The sequence below is a fragment of the Ochotona curzoniae genome, unplaced genomic scaffold, assembly GCF_017591425.1.
Source record: "Ochotona curzoniae isolate NIBS_2020 unplaced genomic scaffold, NIBS_Ocur_1.0 scaffold_3890, whole genome shotgun sequence".
In the NCBI taxonomy this organism is placed as follows: Eukaryota; Metazoa; Chordata; class Mammalia; order Lagomorpha; family Ochotonidae; genus Ochotona; species Ochotona curzoniae.
In genome coordinates, this window is record NW_024467115.1 from 37,865,892 (window position 1) to 37,885,986 (window position 20,095).

The window sequence follows — 20,095 nt, forward strand, 5'->3', positions numbered from 1 at the left end:
CGCGCGCGTGTGTGTGTGTGTGTGTGTGTGTGTGTGTGTGTGTGTGCAAGTGGCCGCAGTAACCTACATTACTGAACACAGCACCAGGAGGCTGTGATTCCATGCCTGTGGATAATGATGATGGTGGTTATGATGAAGAAACACACCCTACCACAAGAGCAATTTAAAAATAAAATTCAAACACCTGTCTGAGTTGAGAAGCTTGTGTTTAAAATCCAAAGCAATTTCTGCTTCAAATAAACTTTTTTTTTCAACCAAGAGGCCCACGATGGCCCTACTTTCTTTGGTAATGAAGACGTGACTTGTGACAGAAAACAGACGCCTGGGAAGATGCGGCACCATTTCCCATGACTCTGGGGCGATGTCTCAGCGTGTGCAGCACGTTGTGTCATCACTGTCGCCAGGTGCCAAGCGCCTCTTCAGCTGCTGTGAGTCAGCAGGTGTGGAGGTGGCTCCTGAAGCTGAAAGGCTCCAACGCACACTGCAGGGCAAGCCCTGGTGGAATCAGCAGAAAAACTAAGGATGCAGGCAAAAGGAGTTACGCAAAACACATGGAATTGTGCCTACCAAAATTCACACACAAGACTCTAATTCCCAACAAATGGAGCAAGATGATGATCTTGTGCTCCCAGCAACTTTTACACCACCACCAGTTTGCTCCTATACCTCTGATGGAATCGTAAGCTCAACACTGATGTGACTTTCATGCCCGATAACAGCTGAGATGAAAAAAAATATATATGCATAGGCTGTGACAGAGTGTAGTTAACAGCATACTTAAAAGGAAACAAGAATGAAAATGTTGCATAGCAGAGTAACCTGCACATGTGCTCAGGCTAACGTGTGTAGGGGTGTTACTGGAATTCACACGCTTCCAGAGGGGATCATCTGGCATCCACTTGGAAGTCAGAAGTGGGCAGTGATGACGTGATGTGAGATGAAGGGAGTGTATTTGTACGCACTGAGCTGGTGGTGCTGTGAGATGAAGTGGAGTGTGTGCAAGTGGTGGTGCTGTGAATGAAGAACAGGGCAGCAGTTAGGCTGGGTGAGAAGGAGGAAGCCAGGACTTGGGGACAGTGTCTGTGAAACTGTTGGTCTTTCCTCTCTTGATCTGGATATGGTTTTACAGAGGCCTTCCTCTCAAACTTCATAAACTACAATTGTAAAAACCTGTAACTCTACCAGCATACAACCAATGCAGACACACAACCAAATAAATACATAACCATGGAAATCTAACTCCACAACCCTTTGACTATACAAATGTATAACCCCCAAAATCTGTAATTACACAAACGTACACTTGCACAAGCCTGTAACTATACAGAAATCTTTTAAGCACTATTGTCTAGACTCCTGTTTCTTTGACATATGCGCCAGACTACACACATTTAGAGGTCAGTTAATATTGTCTTGGCCAATGTTAGAGTCCTCTGGCCTTTGGAGAGCACCTGTCGCTGGTAACATGGAACTCACACATTCCAAAGCTATGCTACCAGTCCAGAAGGCAGAAAAAGGGCTCCAGACATGCACACTTAAACAAAACAGGGAAGAATGCCTAGCGGCAGCTGTTTTGAACACCTCCTGCAGCACTTAAGAGCCATCTGTCCAGCATTGTTTGGATGAATAATAAATTTATATTTGAAAACGGTTTCCTTCTTTCCACTATGAAACAAAGGTAAGGCTCCTTTTCAGGGTTTGAGGCTGACATTATTTTTGCCTTCTCTGCTAGCTATTCAGAGCAGTCCCACCTTGCTTCTGTTTTCTACAATATTATTTTATTTTTAACCACATAAAAAGATGTGAGAAGCGAAGCAGGGGCGGGGGGTGGAGGGAACAGCCAGTTTAGAAAGTAGAAATGCAATCCAAGTAAGAACTGGGGTGGTGTTTGCTTGGACACAGGGCTTCTCCTTGAGACAAGCGGTGCAGCACAACCAGCAGCACTTCAGATGGGCCCGTAGAGTCACTTCCTTCCTGAGGAAGAGAACCTTAGGCTCCACTCTTAGACCTGAGGCAGGGATCTGGAAAGGTAGCATGGCCAAGGCCAAACAGGTGACAGAGCATCCAGTACTGTGTTGGCCAAGCTGGCAGGAGCAACCAAGCACTGTCAGTTTGTTCTGCACTCCACTGAGCCTTGCCCATTTGCCAGTCACTCATCATGATGAAGATACGGGTTTGACGCTGTTGCTATCGCAGGCAGCAAGGAGGGCTGAAAAGGCAGTGGTTACACTGAGGTTTTGCTGCCCCTGGCACTGGTGACAAGTCTGTGTGCATTTTCCATGGCCACCATGATCATTAAAGAAGCCGTGTAACCCCTGCTCCCTCATGTTGTACAGCTACATCCATCCACATCAAAGGAAAACCACCAGGGCTACCAGCTCTCCCATCCCCCACAAGTGAAGCAGAAAGGAGTCTGCATAGATTTCAGAAAGCTATTGTTTGATTGGATTTTAATTAATTTCAAGGCAGAAAAAAAAGCACTGATTTTGTATGGTGAGCATGTCATGTCAGGAATTGAATTCTTGGTTTATATTGCAGCGCTGCCATTTTCATGGTGGCTGCCACAGCACTGTATCAACAAGGAGCTAGGAAGAGAAGGAGCTGTGCCTTTCAGGGAGGTGGGCAGGCACGCTGACAGGTGCTCTGAGAACAGAGCATGGAGCGCCTTCCACACATGGAGAGGCAGCCTGCTCATGTTTCTAAGGTTGCAACATGGAACCCAAACTGCTCTGAGGACATACATGAGTTTATATTATTTCTTGTTTTGAATGTGTGTTCATCACTTTATATTTTACTCTTTAGATAAGCAAGTCTTTATCACCTGATTCTACTGGCCTTTTCATGTGGCTATTTGCATATCCTCCTTAGTGATTCTCATTTTTCAATGTATTTCCCTGCTTTTCCAGGGAGGTTTTCCAGGATGGTTTTCGGTATTACCCTGTCATTTCCTGGAGGACCCCTGTTCACAGATAAGTCAGTGCACTGCATTGTGTGAGTGACCCTTGGGGATAGAGAGAGATCTAGAGGGCTGCTCCAGTTTTTCAGAATAATCCTCAGGCTGGAACACAAATGACAGCAGGGGTAAATGCTTCAGATGACTAGGAGATTCCTCAGGGGCCCACATGCTTCCCAAGCAAGAGTTACTCAAAAGTTACAGCAACAGCCTGTTCTGGCTGTGCTTGCCAATCTTATTTCTGACTCCATCAACACTGATTGGAAAACCTGTCCTAGCTGGCAAATGAGACCACTCCAGAACAATACAGAATGTCTGCCATTCCTGCAGGTGACAACCTCCCATCAAAGAGAACTTGTTGCTTACCGCAGACTCATCCCCCTCAAACCTTCACACCTGCAAACCTGGAGTTTACTGTGTAGGCTCTCATCAAACTGGCCTGACACGGCTGAAGAATGAGATCTCTGACTGTGCCCGTCAGGCTGAGAGGGGCTGGGGGAACAGCCAGGGGAGGAGCCAGGGGAGCACGGAGCTGTGCAGCCAGCCATGCCCGGGGTGGACTCTCCTCCCCACCGTTCCCTATTCTGGCATCCTGATGGCTGTTATCAGACTGAAGCTTTCCTTCTTTCTCTGGAAAAGCATCATTCCTGCTTTTCAGGGTTGGGGTTGGCTCACATATAGAATAGCACTGAAGACTGGCTATACTTTTCTTGACCTTCTTTTTCCATAGAACTTTCAGCGATGCCACACTACTGGCAACTCCTCTACTTATATAGTGATTAAGAACACCGTGTTGGAGCCTCGGCCATCTGGCTTTGTATACCGGCTCTGTTCCTAGCTGCACTGCCATGTTGCTTTTAATTAACTTCTCTAAGGCTCAATCCCTTCATTATATAAAATGTGAGGAATAACAATATCTATTCCAACAGGGCTTGAGTGGATGGAAGTACGCACATAAACACCACAAATGGTGCCTTGTATACAGCAAGCACTAACAGCTCTATCCGTGTATACAGTACACACTCAGCAGCAGCTCTAACCTTTTATACAGATGCAAGCACCTTACCTCTTTTGACTCTCAGGGAAATAAACATCTACCTCCCACACTTAGAAGGTGTAAAAAATTACAGGTTAAATAAGGAACCTACCTTATCATCACAGAGTATGTATTTGGAGGGCATTTTAAACCAGTCTTAATTATTTATCATAATAATTGTGTCAACATAAAAAGACCGATCCATTTTCTGGCTAGAAATTATTTGAAGAATTTTTGTGTCTAAAATTGAACTTGGAAGGTGTTTAACTTCAAGAGCTTGAAAGAGGTGTGGAGGAGTAGACTATGACAGAGAGAAGGGGGACATCTTTTTATATACTTTGTGGTAGAAAGAGGTGTTATATAGGGAAATGCCTGTCTTCAGAAACTTAGCAAGACAAGTGTGGGGGCCATTGACCAACGTGCACATACACACATGAAACAGCTCACTAATTATGCTTCCACTCTATTTTTGATAAATAATTAATATTCCCAGAAAATTGATGTCAAGTTTTCAAATGTTATTTTCTGAGAATGTCGATGTGCAAACATTCTCCCATGGCTTCCCTGGCAGTGATGACATTAGATAATGCCTGGGGAAATGGGTGGTTTTGTATGAGTTGGGAAGGATGGAGAGCAGGGTAAACTAATTCCCCACAAGTTTCAGAAGAGCAACCTGGAACTCGGGAACTGTGGACACAGCAGTTATGTTGCTCATCTTGGTTTTGAGTTGACTGTGTTCCCAAGCTGAACAGCTGTGGGAGACCAAAAGCCCTTTGGTAAATCCCAAAGTGGATAAATAATCCTGGTAAAATGGACGTGCCAATGAAACTGCTCCAGCTACAATTTCAACCTAATCCATATAAAGTCAGAGCAATCCAGGAGTGGTCCCAGAGTAACCCATCTCCTATGATTAAATAGGGACTTTATTAAAATGGATTGATGGCTTTAGTAGGATGTCGCACTTGATCCCATAAATGAGCCTTGCTTTAGTTTTCTTAGAGAATTATAATCTGAAAGTAGCCGGGCACTATGCCGGTTTGGCCAGGCATTTTCAACCAGAATGCTGGAAAAGCAAACAGAGCACTGAGCAAGGCCAGTAACGAGAGGGGGAACTGACTCTCGAGGTCGGCTCAGGTTGGCCAGGAGCCTCTTGGGAAAAACAGCATAGTGCCAGAGGTGGCAGGGGCAGCAAGCTACAGACACTCTGTCCAAGAACAGGGCTGGCATGGATGCCGCAGCCTACCAGACTCTAGGCTGCACCAATCTGCCCTGTCAGCCAGTTCTGAGCTTCTTCGTGGAGTTAGCCTGTTTGCTCCCCTCACACAGAACTGACCATGTGGACTTCACCGACATGGGCATAACCTTCTCATCAGTCCTGACGCTAAAGAGGTTTGAACCATAGAAACAACAGGGGTTTAAATACCTCTTGTTCTTGTTGTCAGCAGTGATTTGATAAGCTTGCTTTTCTGTTCTCTTATTATTTTATGTATGGTTTTTGTGCTCTGTGGATCAGGCAGAGTCAAATGAACCGAGAAATGATTAGATAGATAGAGGGGTGAATTGTGCTGGGTAATTGCTTGATTTACGCATTGAGTTACAGGAAAACACCAACTCACACTTACAGAATGTCCATGCACCTGTTCTTCTATAAATATACACTCCAGGCAAACACACCTGCATGCTAGATATGCTGTTTATGGAAATACATGTCTAAAGAACATCCAAAATAACAAAAGCCAGTGTTCCGTGAGTCTTCACCATTTTCAGCAATTACTCAAGTCGTACTTCATAAGCCATTATCCTGATGTATCATATAACTTTTGAAACAGGTGTCATTACTGTATTATCCCAATTTTACTTGAAATGAAAGGCATACCAACTTTGAGAGGCTTGCCCTACTTTATAAAGTCTGCAAGATTCAGCCTCAGGTTCCAGGCCAGGTTTCTCTGCAGTTGGTGTGTACCCCACAACAGGTGAAGATGACCCACTAGTCTCTGGGTGCAATATTAGGATACATACCTAAAATCAAAAATCATTGACCTTCGCAGACTGTGGGACCCTCTCACACCTGGCCTGAATGTCAGATGCCAGACACTGCGGAGCGGGGCTGAGAAACAAGGCATCTCGTGGCGTGCTGAGAGTGGGGCATCCTGAGCCAATGACTTTGTACAGAGGACTGTTAGAACTTGGTGAAAGAGCCATGGACAGAATATCTCATTTTAACTAAACATTTTAATTAAACTGTCCAAACGGGACAAGGGATTTAGGAATAATCCTACCAAGAACCATCAACTAAGGAGAGATCCAACAGCATCAATGCACAGGCGGGAGAGAGAATGCAGCCCTGTAGATGGCACCATGACCCCAACATGGCATCCTGTGAGCCTGGGACAGCTGTGGGCGAGCAGTGAGGCCACTACCCTTCACACGGCATCTAAGAACACACAACAGACACAACAGGCCTCTGCTAGGCGAATATCAGAGAGAAAAAAAAGAAAGAAGTCACAGCCTTTGAAAGTCCATTTCCACAAAATATGCACGAACATTTATAACCAGAGCCCTGGAATGGGGAGAAGAGAGAACTGAGAGAATATACTATAAATAATAGTGTGACAAGCCCAGCTCCATTTTCTATGGATAAGGCCTTTTGAAGAGCTATGTTAAGATAGAATGAAAGAGATGAAGACACATGGACCAGGATGGATTCTGCTGCGGAACGGGTCAGTACACAGGCATTTCCCACCTGTCTTATCTTGTGGCTATCTGGCTCATTATCTCAAATGCAAAACACACATGTATGTAACTCTGTGTATGTGGTTAAACGTTACAGGGAAGAGGTGCTGGGGAAAGTATGTTTCTCAATAAGGAGTGGCATTTTTGAGGCTAACAACCAACTTCTGTATTACACTTAAATGACTGGTAAATAGCTACAGAAAGACATTTAAGAGGCTCTCGAAGAAAAACAAAAACAGATACTTAAAACTCATTCATGCCTCACCTCACCTCACTTGATAGTAAATCAAGTTAAACCCAGGAGTATGTGACATTCTCAGGATGTTAAGACATTTAAATAAAAAATAAAATTCAAAACAGACTTGAATCACAATTCAAAAACAAAGCAGAACCCACATAGCCCATGATAATGGGATAAGGACTTGACCATCCCATGCCCTCTCACAGAGGTCGTAGCCATCTCAGGGAAAAGAGTTAGCAAAATTAAAGGTTATTAATCCATATTCTTAACAGAGATACTAGTGATCCACTTTAACCAACCTTTCCTATGACTATAAGGAGTTGTCATACAAAAACATTTTTGGAAAGAATGCATTCACCTCACCTGTGTCTTGAAGAAAAGCTCAGTAAAAAAAAAAAAAAAGCTATAGAAAAAGAACTATAAAAGGCCATGGAACACATGGAACATGTTCAACCTGGTTGAAAATCAAAACTAAACACCAACATGGAAATGCCAGTTCTCAGACGATGTGATTAGGAACGCACCCCAAAGCCCCACCCCCCCAAACCTGGGCTGGCAAGGCAGGGCATGCATGGCACAGTGGGGAGAGCCTGGGCTGCTTTCCCACAGTGAGAGTGAGCGTGGAATTTGCATAACTACATGGAGGACACTTGGGAGAAATTAGTAAAATAAAGACACATTTGCCCTTTGATACATGAATCCCTCTCCTAGGGAACCAAGGCTGATGACATTCTGACATTATTTAATTGGGTAACAATTAAACACTAACTCCAATATCAAACAGCCTAGCTTTATCTTGTTTTTCTTTACACTTTTTGATGCACGCTCCTTCAAATATATTGGATACATGTGAAACAGGGATACAGGATAATAATGTTCTAGATCCAGTGTGAAGGTAACACACAGGCATAGTTTGGCTCTTGGGTGAATCATTTTAAAATTCACTTTCAGCGCCTTTGCAAAAGCTACACATTTTCTAATGTGTACTTTTGTACCTTTTATGAGCAAAGAATAAGTGTGTCGTATCCAGCAAAGATTGGATCTAAGCTGCTGATGCTTGGCTGGGGATCAGGACTGTCTGAGTCTTACTCCAGGAGCTCTCCTTCTTGTCCCAACAGGTCTCCAAAATAAACATAAACAAAGCACTGGACTTACCCACACAGGGCAGGGAGTAGCCAAGTTGGGGGTCATGGATGAATTGCCGGTCATTGAGCCGCGTCACACAGTACAGGTAGAAACAGTCCAAACAAATCACATGGCGGTGGTTGCACTGGAAAACCAGGACAGGGTTCCTGCGAAGACAGCACAAGGGCAAGCATGAGCCTCGGAATAATCTGTGCAATCTTGCAGGCTTATTTGGAACATTCTGTGTGCGAAGACAGCTGCACTGAGGTCCCACACAAGGTCAAATGGTAAAAATCGGAGGCACTCTCTCAACAATAAAGAACATTGATTCCTCTAATTTGATATTTCTTGTGTCAATATACTTATCGATTGGTTGTATAAACTTGAACTTAAATATAATCTCTTTCTGGAAGTCTTCCTTGATTTATAATCCCAGTTAGCCTACTAAAATCACTCCATGCGATTGGATAGCTTTCCATTGATCCATTCTTACATCTTAGTTTCAACCCTCTTACACACTGTGATTTTCTTGAAAGTAGATATTGGATCTGTTTTACATCAATATGCCCTTCCAGTACACCGGAAGGCTTAGAATAAATGTTTCTTGGGCCCGGCGCGGTGGCGCAAGTGGTTAAAGGTCCTCGCCTTGCACGCCCGGGATCCCATATGGGCGCCGGTTCTAGTCCCGGCAGCCCCGCTTCCCTTCCAGCTCCCTGCCTGTGGCCTGGGAAAGCAGTCGAGGACGGCCCAAGGCTTTGGGAACCTGCACCCGCGTGGGAGACCCGGAGGGGGCTCCTGGCTTTGGATCGGCATAGTATCGGCCCGTTGCGCTCACTTGGGGAGTGAATCATCGGACGGAAGATCTTCCTCTCTGTCTCTCCTCTCTGTATATCTGCCTTTCCAAAAATAAAAATAATAAAAATAAATCTTTAAAAAAAAAGAATAAATGTTTCTTGCGGCACACCAGCCTAAGCTTCCGTGTGGGGCACCCACAATCTCCTATTAGAGTCCATAGGATTCGTTCCTGCCTCTACTTCTGATCCAGCTGCTTGCTGTGATATCAGCGAGTCAGCAGTGAGTGCCCAGTCACCTGGGCTCCCGTCACTCACCTTGGAGACCCTGGTGGAATTCTTTGGTTAGTGGTTTTGCCCTGCTCGAGTCCTGGCTGCTACATGCATTTGTGGGGAGTGAACTAGTGGATGGAAGATCTCTCTCATTCTGTTTCTCCCTCTTGCTCTGTTATTGTTTCCAATAAATAAAATTTTAATAAAGCTTCTTAAATGTAACTATAATAATAAAGAGAAACAAAACTTCTCCCAAATCAAAATAAAAGTTAGCACTGCCCCAAAGTAGTATATTACACAATCACACATTTCCAATGCAAGTTAGGAATAAAAGATTACCCAATAAAATTCTTTTACTGCAAGGTTTTATTTATTGTGTCACCATTCTGCTAAATATAGAATTTCTTGGTTATAGTTAGGGGATTACCAATACACTAGTGCATGTAAATTCCCCAAATTTTAGATTTTCCCAAAACATTAAAAAAAAAATGGGAACAAAAATCCTTGAAGAGCCATGTATTTTGCTAGCAAATGAACCACATTAGTTTAGACGCAACAGGAGGCAAAATGAATATATTAATTTGAGATCAGCCCCAAGGCAATTTTAATAGCAAGAAGTTACTGGAATCTTCTAGATAGCTATTCCCCGTGTAATGCTAGTAAAACACAAAATAAACACGTTCATTTCACAGGCAACGTGTTACAGCTCTAAAAGCACTTCAAGAGCCCATTCCCTAGAAAAATTAATATTGAATAATAAAAGTGCAGGAGACAATTTTTTTTAACAACTAAGTATTTTCAAAACGGTGATCTCATGTATTTTAAGCTATATGAAATACAAAACAAAACAGACTAAAAAATCCAACCCTTAGCAGGAGTGTTTCAATTTTTCTAAGTAACTGGCCAACATCCTATGAGCATGCAGGTCCCTGCAGGTGTCCCTACAGCTGTCAGTGTGCTCCCCGCCCCCTCTCTGATCTCATGAACATCCTTCAGCATCCCCACTCCCAAGGCCATATTCATCAAGGATTGGCTGCTCTCAACTGTCAAGTTCTCCCATCAGCAGCTTTCCTTAAGAGGAAAGCTTTATAGTGTCCTTAACAAGACACTGCAGAACACGTCCCTATTTCCAACCAGAGTCAATCACACACGCACACACACGTACATATGAGTGCAAAGTCATACATCTTCCTGTTCCTGCACCAACTGTCAGAGCTGCTGCATTTTGCCTTTTCTCAAAGCTATGTTTCATATATATATATATATATATATATATATATATATAATACCCTCCACTTCGCTTACAGCAATGTGGTAAATTGAGCCTTTATCAACCAACACATGGGCAAACTGGAGAAAAAATATTAATATGAAAATGTCTCTACACAGAAGGTTTTAAAAGAAAACTTAGCAATGTGAATGCTGTAGGGGCCTGGGAGTCTGGGTATGGAGATACACACTCCCCAAATAGAGGGTGTTGGAAAGCTCCTCCCTCCAGCTGCACCAGCATGCCTGAGCCTGGAGCAGCAGCTGTGGGTTCTGGCTGTCCCCCACTGAGGCACATCCTCCTAAGGATGCTGGAGAGGTCCACCCACCAGGCTTCAGGCCCGCCCAGGCTGCTTCAGCCCCTTTTCATTTTAGAGGCAGAAAAATTAGGACATATGCAGACAGATGAAGATACGAAGAAATAGAAGTATGTTACGGTATTGATGCATGACAGTCTCAACACGAAGCCTTGCTCATGTGTTCCCAATCACCTGGCTTTCTTGATATGATGATGAGGAAAGACTGATCATCTTTTATTCAGACTCCTCCTCCTGGTGAGAAGGATTAGGTGAGGGACAAACACAACACCTGTGCGAAGGCTGTTAGTTCAATCCGAGGAAACGAGTCAAGTTTACTTCATGGCCAGAATCTCACACTAAGTTCCTATGTCGTGCCACAAAGGGGAGTGCAGGGAAATAACGTTCTCAAGCATGCACTGTGAGTCGGGGCAGTGCTACCAACCCCACGTGCTGATGGACTGACTTCTTCATTTTCCATCTCAGGCTGCTAAGATGACCTGCTTCTCTTCCAGCCAGCATCCTGCTCTGACTGTATCTCCATAGTGGTCCTTGCACAGCCTCACAAGCAGGCTTCAGTGGATCAGTCTAGAAATGACTGTGCCCCAGTGAGTTAGGTTCTGTGGCAGGTAATGGAGGGGGAGGGAGCAAGTGCTCAGTCAACTACAGGAACAATGACGGGAGCTTTACTGGACATCACTGGACTGTTCTGTCTTAAAGAGCTAAAGGAGTAATCCAGAGAACCTCTGTTTGCAGTAGATGAAGCTTCCTTGAAGGTTTTTAGTGAAAAACACAGCAAGTCACCCAAGTACAATGTGCAAAGCAGATTGTTGTCACACGGTGTTCGAGACATGTAGACTCCTGCAAAATGAGTCCTCTACCAGCTGCAAAAATAGCATCGTTTTTCACATTTATCTAGTTAAATGTGCAGTTCAGTCTGCTGTCCCCCTCCGTTGCATTGTCTTGCTCTTTTGCTCTTTTCAAGCCTCAGCCGTGCTCCTTCACATATACATTCTCTCTTCCCCCCGTCCTTCCCAGTTTTGTCTCTCTGTCTCCATCTGTCTTTGTCTCAGTGTTTCTGTCTCAGAGTTTGACTCTTGCTCATGGACACCTTCATTTACACTCATTAAGAGAGGTTCTGGTTCCAACTTCCCCAATGAATGAAATATCTGTTGCGAGCAATGTTCCAGAAACTGCATGAACTGTATAGAGAAGGAAGCATGTCTCATCTCAATTGGGCAGGCAGCAGTGGAGATCAGTGTAGCCTAGGGGAGAACACTGCAGATGATGCTGGGATGGTGACCATGTTAGTGGGCTTCTGTGAAGTAGCCCCCCGGAGCAGGGGTGGGGGTGCTCCTCCACATCACCCCTGGCCTGGTCTGCTTCTACTCTGAATGGGCCAGCTGGCATGCCAAGAGAAAAACATAGAAATGACCAGGTGTCCTCTCGGGACTAGGTCAGCATGGTCACTGGCTTCTGTCTGTCTTCTCACAGATGATGAGTGCTGAGAGTAACATGCAATCTTGTCACAGAGAATGCAAGCAGTCTTACTTGGGGTAATCCACGGGGCAGTGTGAGGAGTGGTGCACTGGAGCTGCCCCCATGAATATAACAGGCCATCGCAGGATGGCGGCTGGCTCAGGGCCAGGAGGCAGGGTTGGTCTCCCCAGCAGGTAAACAGGAAGTCACAGGGATAGGCTGATGCCCTCGCTGCAATTATGTCATTGCTACTGGCCTATCAGGTAGCGCCGAGTGGTCCACAGTGAGAAGTGATTGGTGGAGAGCGGTATAAAAGCAGCCGCTAAAAGCAATAAGAGGACAGGGGAGAAGAACGGGGCAGCAGAGAGGGGCACAAAAGCAATAAGACCTACGGGAGAAGTACGGGGAGAAAAGCAGCAGAAAGAGGGGTATAAGAGCTATGAGGAGAAAAGCAGCAGAGAGAGGGCTAGAAATGCAGCAAAGAAAAGCTAAGACCTTCAGGGAGAAAAGCAGTGGAGAAAGAGTATAAAAGCAGCCGCTTTGGGCAATAAGGGGTCCGGTTGTGGTTCCGGCTTCTCCCAGACCCTCAAGAGTGTGCCTCATAGGTAGTGTTGCTGCTGGTCAGTGACAGGGCAGGTCAGGCCAGTGGAGACCCTGACAAGGGTCAGCACCCATACTGTGGCCACCCTAGTCATTATCCTTGGCATGGGTTCTCCAGCTCAAGTCAGGTCTTGAGACGGCCGAGACCCTGGCTGACCCCTGCACCACCAGTTCAGATTGTTCCGACACTCCTGATTCACTGACACTGGGTAGATTGACACTCAAGGTTGAGGCAATTTTTTTCTTTGTGATAATGTCTAAGTGACATAAGTTTAGGGGATGAGGAGATCACATTGATATTTCACACCAGGAAATATTCATAGACACAGCATGGAAGGAGGCTTGTGTGGTCTGCTGTAGCCAGTCTATCAGGGGAAGGTTCAAGGCAAATGTATCGTATGAGAAGAATTACACATGGGGTTCAAAAACATTTTGCACCAAAAATAAGCGTGTTTTAATTCCATTTTTTCATAGACTTTTCAAAGTGTCTTAAAAGCTATGCAATTTAGAACACAATATTCAGCCACAACAATCCTTGAGGAAATAAAAATAAGCAAACTCTCCTCACTTGAAAGAGAAAATCCTTCAATTTAGCTAACACTTGAACCTTGAAAATTCACACGTTGCTTTTACTATATTTAGTTTGTGCAACAGTAACATGCATACTACGCCCCAGTTAGCAATCTCCGAGTGCTCTCTACAAACTCTCTGTACATGAAGAACTATGTGACTCCTGGGAATTTAATCAGATAAAAATAATTAGAAGAGGAAAACCACACAATTAAATAATTTGAAATTTTATTTCCAACAACTGTCACTTTAGGCTTCTTTTAGTTAGCAGTGGCTTATAAGACAATAACTTCAGAAAGCAAATGCATTTCAATGCCATCTATATTTTAAAAACTACCTATTAACTGCCTACATGCACTGCTGACAAAGAAGCACCGCACAACCCTTGCCCACAAAAGTGCTGGAGATTGCATTTTAGAGCACATGTGTCATCCAAGTTCATTATTTGAGTTAGCCAAGTGAGCAATCCCAGGCATTGGCTAAGCCCCGATCCAAGATACTAATTGATAGACTCAACTTTTTGAAATTAAAATAAGCTTCAACAGCTGAATGACCTTCAAAATTCATCCAAGCAGCCAAGCTTCAAATCCTGAAGTAAGTTCTGTGCTCATTAGTTCCCTTGGAGTTGAGTCCTACTGAAGCCCTGGTAGACCTTCAACAAGCTCATTAACAATCCTTTTGACTCCTTCCCTCTTCTGCCTGTTTATCCTGTGGTTCAGGCCATGTCACTGGGTTGCTCCCCAAAATGTTTACATTGGCTTTGTGTGAAGTTCCAACATTTTAGCAATACATTGTGCCCAAGGTAAACTTATTTTTTTAATGACTGCTTATGTCCAGCATCTGCATTCAGCCATTCTTCCCAGGCCATGGAAAGCCAATGTATGCCAGGCACTGTCTTGCCACTGCCCCATAGAAATGCCCAGAATGTTTCATGTTTCCCAGAGTGCAGGGTTTCAAAGGGCTGAAAATAAGTATATGTTATCTCACAGTGTGGTAAGTGCTACACAAGTGTGTGTGGAGGTTGGCGGGGGGTGGGGAGGGGAAGGCTGTTAGAGACCACCTAACCTATCTCTGAGGTTAGAGGAACTGGTCTTGGGGAACCTCACATCTTGGGACCCTTAGTCCATATAGAGAAAAGACACTGACCCGACTAAACAGCCCTTTCTTTTGGCAAAGATTTTTTTTTTAAATTACATCAAGTACTGCCATAAATATGTTACAAAGGATTGAGAAAATATAAATTCTCAATCTCCTCTTCTCAAAATTCCCTTATCCTCTTGAATTTCCATTCTATATCCCATCTGTGGCATTAAATGTTATTAAATTCTAGAGAATTTCTAACCTCAGCATTTGTTCTCAAGTTCAGTCCTACTGCTATCTGCCCTCCGTGCCCTGCAAACTCTCTTATCATTAACGTTCAGATTTTTCTTGGCAACAACTTGGTTCTGTGCATCCTATGACATTTTCTTCCAGCAACCTGCAGCCTTCTTTATTTAAAAGCTCCCTATCAAATTAACTGTATTCCTGCTGATATGTCAACTTGTGCTATGAACTGTCATGAAGAGAGAAATGAAGGTTTCACGTGCTGTTTCCGTTGCAGAAAGATGTATTTGTGACACACTTGTGGCTGAACGGGAGAGGGGCTCTATGGGCTACAGAAAAGATCGGGTGAAAGAGGGTGGCAGAAGTGTAACATTCTTGGGGGATGCAGTGGGCTTTGGCAAGTGTGGGTTCCATTGGGTTCTCCTGGCTTACTCCCCACTCTGAGACCCACATCAGCACCAAGATGACCCTTGCTTCCTGTGTCAACAGATCAAGGCCTGAAGTTTGCTTTTGTCATGGGAAGCCCTTCCTCTGTCTGCCAAAAACATTTCATTATTCATACTTCATTATTCCAATGTGCAAGGTCCCTAACTGTCTTCATTTCCCAAAATGTTCAAGGTTAGTCTCAGTCCAGTCACCTCCAGAAATATTCATATTAAATGTAACCATGGCCAATTTTGATTCTCCCACTTACTTCCTCATCTTCACTGACAGCTTTGTGTAGAAAGCATTGCTTTATAAATCATTCTACGGCTCTCTACTGCCTTCATGAACGCAGGTTGGGTACATGCAGCTCAAATTCCACACACACTAGGTACAACTGGGAAGCTACTCCATGCCAATGTTTGTGCTAGGCATGGAGGAGGTTGTGATGGGCCCTCTCAGCTAATTCTGTGTTAGGATGGTGAGCAAAGGAGACCTGGGACCTCCTGGGGACAACCAAGGAGAGCTAATTCCATACATGTTGATCAGGCAGAGGGTGCTTCCAGAAAGAAGAGAAATGCATGCTCTAGCCTACAAGGCAGGAATGAGCTAGCCTAACCAAGAAACCAGAGGAGCCTGGGAGAGAGCATTTGGAACAATAGCTAAGACCTCCCGATGCCTGCACCAGTACTGATGGTCACAGGCCCGTTTCCTGCTCCAGCTTCCAGCTAGCACACCCCCTGGGAGGAGCAGGTGCCTGAGTCCCATCTGAGGAAGACCTGAAGTTCTAGACTCACGGTTTTGATCTGGCATGACCCCTGCTGTTGGGGCATCTGGGGAGAAAACCAGTAGATGGGAGATTTCTTTCTTTCTCTTTCTGAATTTCAAATAAAAAAGCTTAAAAAGAAACTAAAACAGGAAAGGAATATACATGTAAAAACACTTGAAACAAGGACAGGGAACTATACTACATATTATGTACTTCATGCGCTCTTCAACTTTTATTAAAGTTACCAATTTTTCTGTAAATGAAAAATGAGACTAAAAAGTAATGGCATTACTTCCATAAATCAGGCACATAAGCCCATGTTTTGGGGTTTATATCAAGTGTAGGTGAATGTTGCAGCATTTTGAACCAGGAACAATGTGCAAAATGAAAATGCAAAGTCACAGTTACATGAGGGAATTAATACATTAATTTTCCCTAGAGGCCTTCAAACATAGAAGATATTGATTTTGCTTTAATCTAACATATATTTTATATCTAAATATAAATGTCATTGAGATTGAACTCAAACATGATCCATTATGGAGGTGTTAGATCATAAATGCTGCAACATAATAGCAGACACACAAAAATGCACATTTTCCCTTTTAGAAAGTGATGTAGAATTTCAAAGCCATAACCCTCTTTGGTGGCAAGTGATTAGGATGACTTGGTTTGTCAGCAGCACCCCATCTTTTCCCGCTGAAGCATTTATGATGCTAACCAGATACTGACAAGTGATTGCTAATAATGGGTAAATCATAATGCAATAACTCTTACGCTCTTGCGTGTAAGCAGATGAAGCTAAAATGCTAAAGCATTTTTTGGACCATGGGAAGAAAATACATCTCATAAGAAAATCAAATCACCTCACGACTTTTGTTTTCCTCCAGCGATACAATGTTTTTGTTGCTTCATTTTGTTTTTCCTCAGGGGTATTCAATGTTATAAGAGTTCAAGAATGTTAGGGTTGTAACTTCAGGATGCTTCGTCCTGACACTGCTCATCTGTCACCGAGAACCGCTGAAGCCGGCATGGAGCCGCTGTGTTGGGTTCAGTGATCCAGCCGGGCAGAAGCCTGCTGCATGACACACGTCAACTGGCACGTGGAGTTTGTCTTTGTTTTTGCCTCTGTGAGCAGATAATGCCCGGACCTACGGCACAAGCAGCCTGCTAAATTGGGAACGATGTGAAGACAAATCTTGTCTAGAGAACAGCCCTGCTGTGAAATAAATTGTTCCCCGGAATTCCCCAGCTTCGGGATGGAAAATATGAATGTGCTCAGCGTCAGTCTGGAGACTGTGGGTATTTGGAGCTGGATAGCTAAGCAATGATTGGGCACAGGGAAGGGTTTGGATAAGTGACATTTTTGCTACCAGCTCACAAAAACTCAACATAGTATTTTGCTTTTGTTGTTGTTGATTTATTTTTCTGCATTTTTTCTTTTTTCTCATTCTTGGATGGATGGATGGATGGATGGATGGATGCCGGTTCCTGGTTTCCTTTTAGCAGAGAAACCTTAAAGAACTAGATCCTCCTCAGGCAGACAGAGATGAAGGACCTACCTAAAAGATTGTGGGTGTCTTCAAACAGCTTCATAATTAAAATGACTTGAGACATTTCTCAGAGAATCATTAAATGGACTCAGAATTTATTAACATAAATCAAGCATCTAATGAGCTTAGGAACTATAACTATTTCTCCATTTTTTTAAAAATTATACACAGAAAAGTAGTGTAGCCACAAATATTTCACTAAACTCATATGTTGTGGAACAGGCACAATGGCTCAATTGGCTAATCCTCTGTCTGTAAGTGCTAGCATTCCCCTATGGGTGCTCGTATGAATTCTGGCTGCTCCATTTCCCATCCAGCTCCCTGCCTGTGGCCTGGGAAAGCAAATGAGTATTGCCCAAAGGCTTGAGACCCTGCACCCGTGTGGGAGACGCAGAAGATGCTCCTGGTTCCTTGCTTTGGTTTGACTCAGCTCTGTCTATTGCAGCCATTGGGGAGTGAACCAGTAGATGGAAGATCCTTCTCTTGTAAATCTGTCTTTCCAATAAAAATTTCACATACAGAAAAGCACATTAAATAAAAACAAAATATAATAAAATTAAAAGTAAAAATGAAAATTAAAAAAGCCATATGACTCAACGACACAGTTCCAAATGATTTTGTGATGAAATACAGGATCAGGAAGCCTGGGTAAAGGTCTGACTGCCTGATGTGCCACCAATCCTCCAGCAGCAGCTGGAGGCTGAGAGGCTGGGAGGATCCCGAGGAAGAAGGCAGGGTCCCGGCCCGGCCCCAGGAAACCCAGTTTCTATATGGTGAGGATCTGAGTGGTGAGAAAGGCAATCTCAAGAGGCTGCAGAAGATTATCATCTTCCATCTACACCAACAGTGCCTCTCCTCTCAACCAAGAGCTTGTGGGACTTAAACTTCACTCATGATCAGGAGCCAGAGATTGCCAATGTTTGGGATGCTGTGCGCTCTTAGAAACATGTAGCATGCTGCTCACGAGGGAAGAAGCTGGTGGCTTTCTGATCACTCTTTCGTGCACTTGGCAGGAGGGAGGCCTCCATTTAGAATATCCAGGGGATGTCAGAAAAGCATATCCTGGCATTAAAAAGTACAAAGCAACATATTTTCAATGATTTTACATATAATTTTCAACAATCAAATGCTAACTAAGTTTTGAGAACCAGCACTGTGGTGCAGTGGATGAAGTTGCTACTTGAGACAGTGGCAGCCCATGTGGGTTCTGGTTCCAGTCTGGCTCCTCCACTTCCAATCCCGCTCCCTGCTGATATGCCTGGGAAAGCAGCAGAAGATGGGCAAAATCCTTGAGGACCTGCCACCTATATGGGAGACCATGGTGGAATTCCTGGCTCCTGGCTTTGCCTTGGCACAGCTCTGGCTGTTAGAGTATTTGGAGAATGAACCAATGGATGAAAGATCTTAGTCACTAAGCCTTGCAAATAAATGTAACAAATCTTTTTTTAATACATTTAAGATATTTTAATTTGTTTTATGATATAGTTGCATAGGTTCTGGGGTTAATGGATCTTTTACTGGTTAAGGGGTGGGGCTGTCTTTGGCACATTCCGAACAGCATTGAGCTTGTGGTGTGGTGGCCTGACCATATAGCTGGAGTTGGGAATTCTGCGCAAGAAACTGTTTGCCTATTTTTTTTTCCTTTCTTTATTTCTTTGTCTTTTCTAGTGACTGCTCCTGCATGTTTCACAAACACACCTGCTGGGCAGCGGGCTCCCTGGGCAACATCTCGGTCAGAGCCCATGACTCTTTGTTACTTCCAGTTATTAAAATCCTCTGACATTGGCCACAGAGCCTTAGCCCAACCCGGCTTCCACTCCCGCCCCATCTTGCTTTCTGGGCTCTCTGCTTAGGAGAGGGAGATGAACAGAGCTCTCTGTGCTCAGAGTACTATATCCCTCAGGAAGACCTGCTTCCCTGTGTGTGCCAGGGGCACTCAGTGGCTACCCAGGGCTCTCCTGGTCCTTGCCTCACCCCAGCAGGCAGGGACAGATGGTCTTCATCCCGTTGGGGAAGCAATAGTTGCGATGCAGATCAAGCAGTGGCCAAGACAGGCAGTTTCTGCTCAAATTGAACTTTTAGACTAAAAAGGATGATGTGTGTGCATAAGGAATCAATGTAGAGTAAGGTGCAAAGAATGAGAGGACTACAGAGAGGGAGGGGCCTGCCTATGCTGACCTCCATGGTCAGGAGGCTCAGTGGAAGAAGATTCAGGGCCTGCAAACAGAGATTAGGCTCACTGCCTGCTGTCCTTCTGTCTGCCGTTTGAGTCATCTACCACTTAACTATCGATCTGTCATCTATGTATCTAGCATCTATCAATCTATTTCATTATCTATCTTCTATTTGTTATCTAGCTGTCATCTGTCTAGTCTATCTACCTATCATCTGTTACCTTTCTACCATTATAACCTATCACCTATTATCTATCTATCTATCTATTTATCTATCTATCTATCTATCTATCTATCTATCTATCATCTATCTATTTATCTATAATCACGGAGTACTCATTCCCTGGTTCATCTCCCAAAATCCTCACCCACTAGAACTGGCCCAGGCCAAAACCAGGAGCAGGAACCCAATCAAGGCCTCCCATGCAGGTGCAAGGGACCCTGTGAGGCCTCTCAGGCTGTGCATTAGCAGAAAGGTGGAGACAGGACC

At 44.1% G+C, this 20,095-nt stretch overlaps 1 protein-coding gene across 1 annotated transcript in view; it reads right to left on the reverse strand.

Annotated features, from left to right (window-relative positions):
• The window catches only part of PRKN (parkin RBR E3 ubiquitin protein ligase), an 888,769-nt gene that overhangs the window by 315,820 nt on the left and 552,854 nt on the right, over window positions 1-20,095 (reverse strand). The window contains exon 7 of the mRNA XM_040965678.1: window positions 8,119-8,255. Coding sequence (XP_040821612.1) covers window positions 8,119-8,255 — 137 coding nt within the window. The remainder of the gene's footprint in view (window positions 1-8,118; window positions 8,256-20,095) is intronic.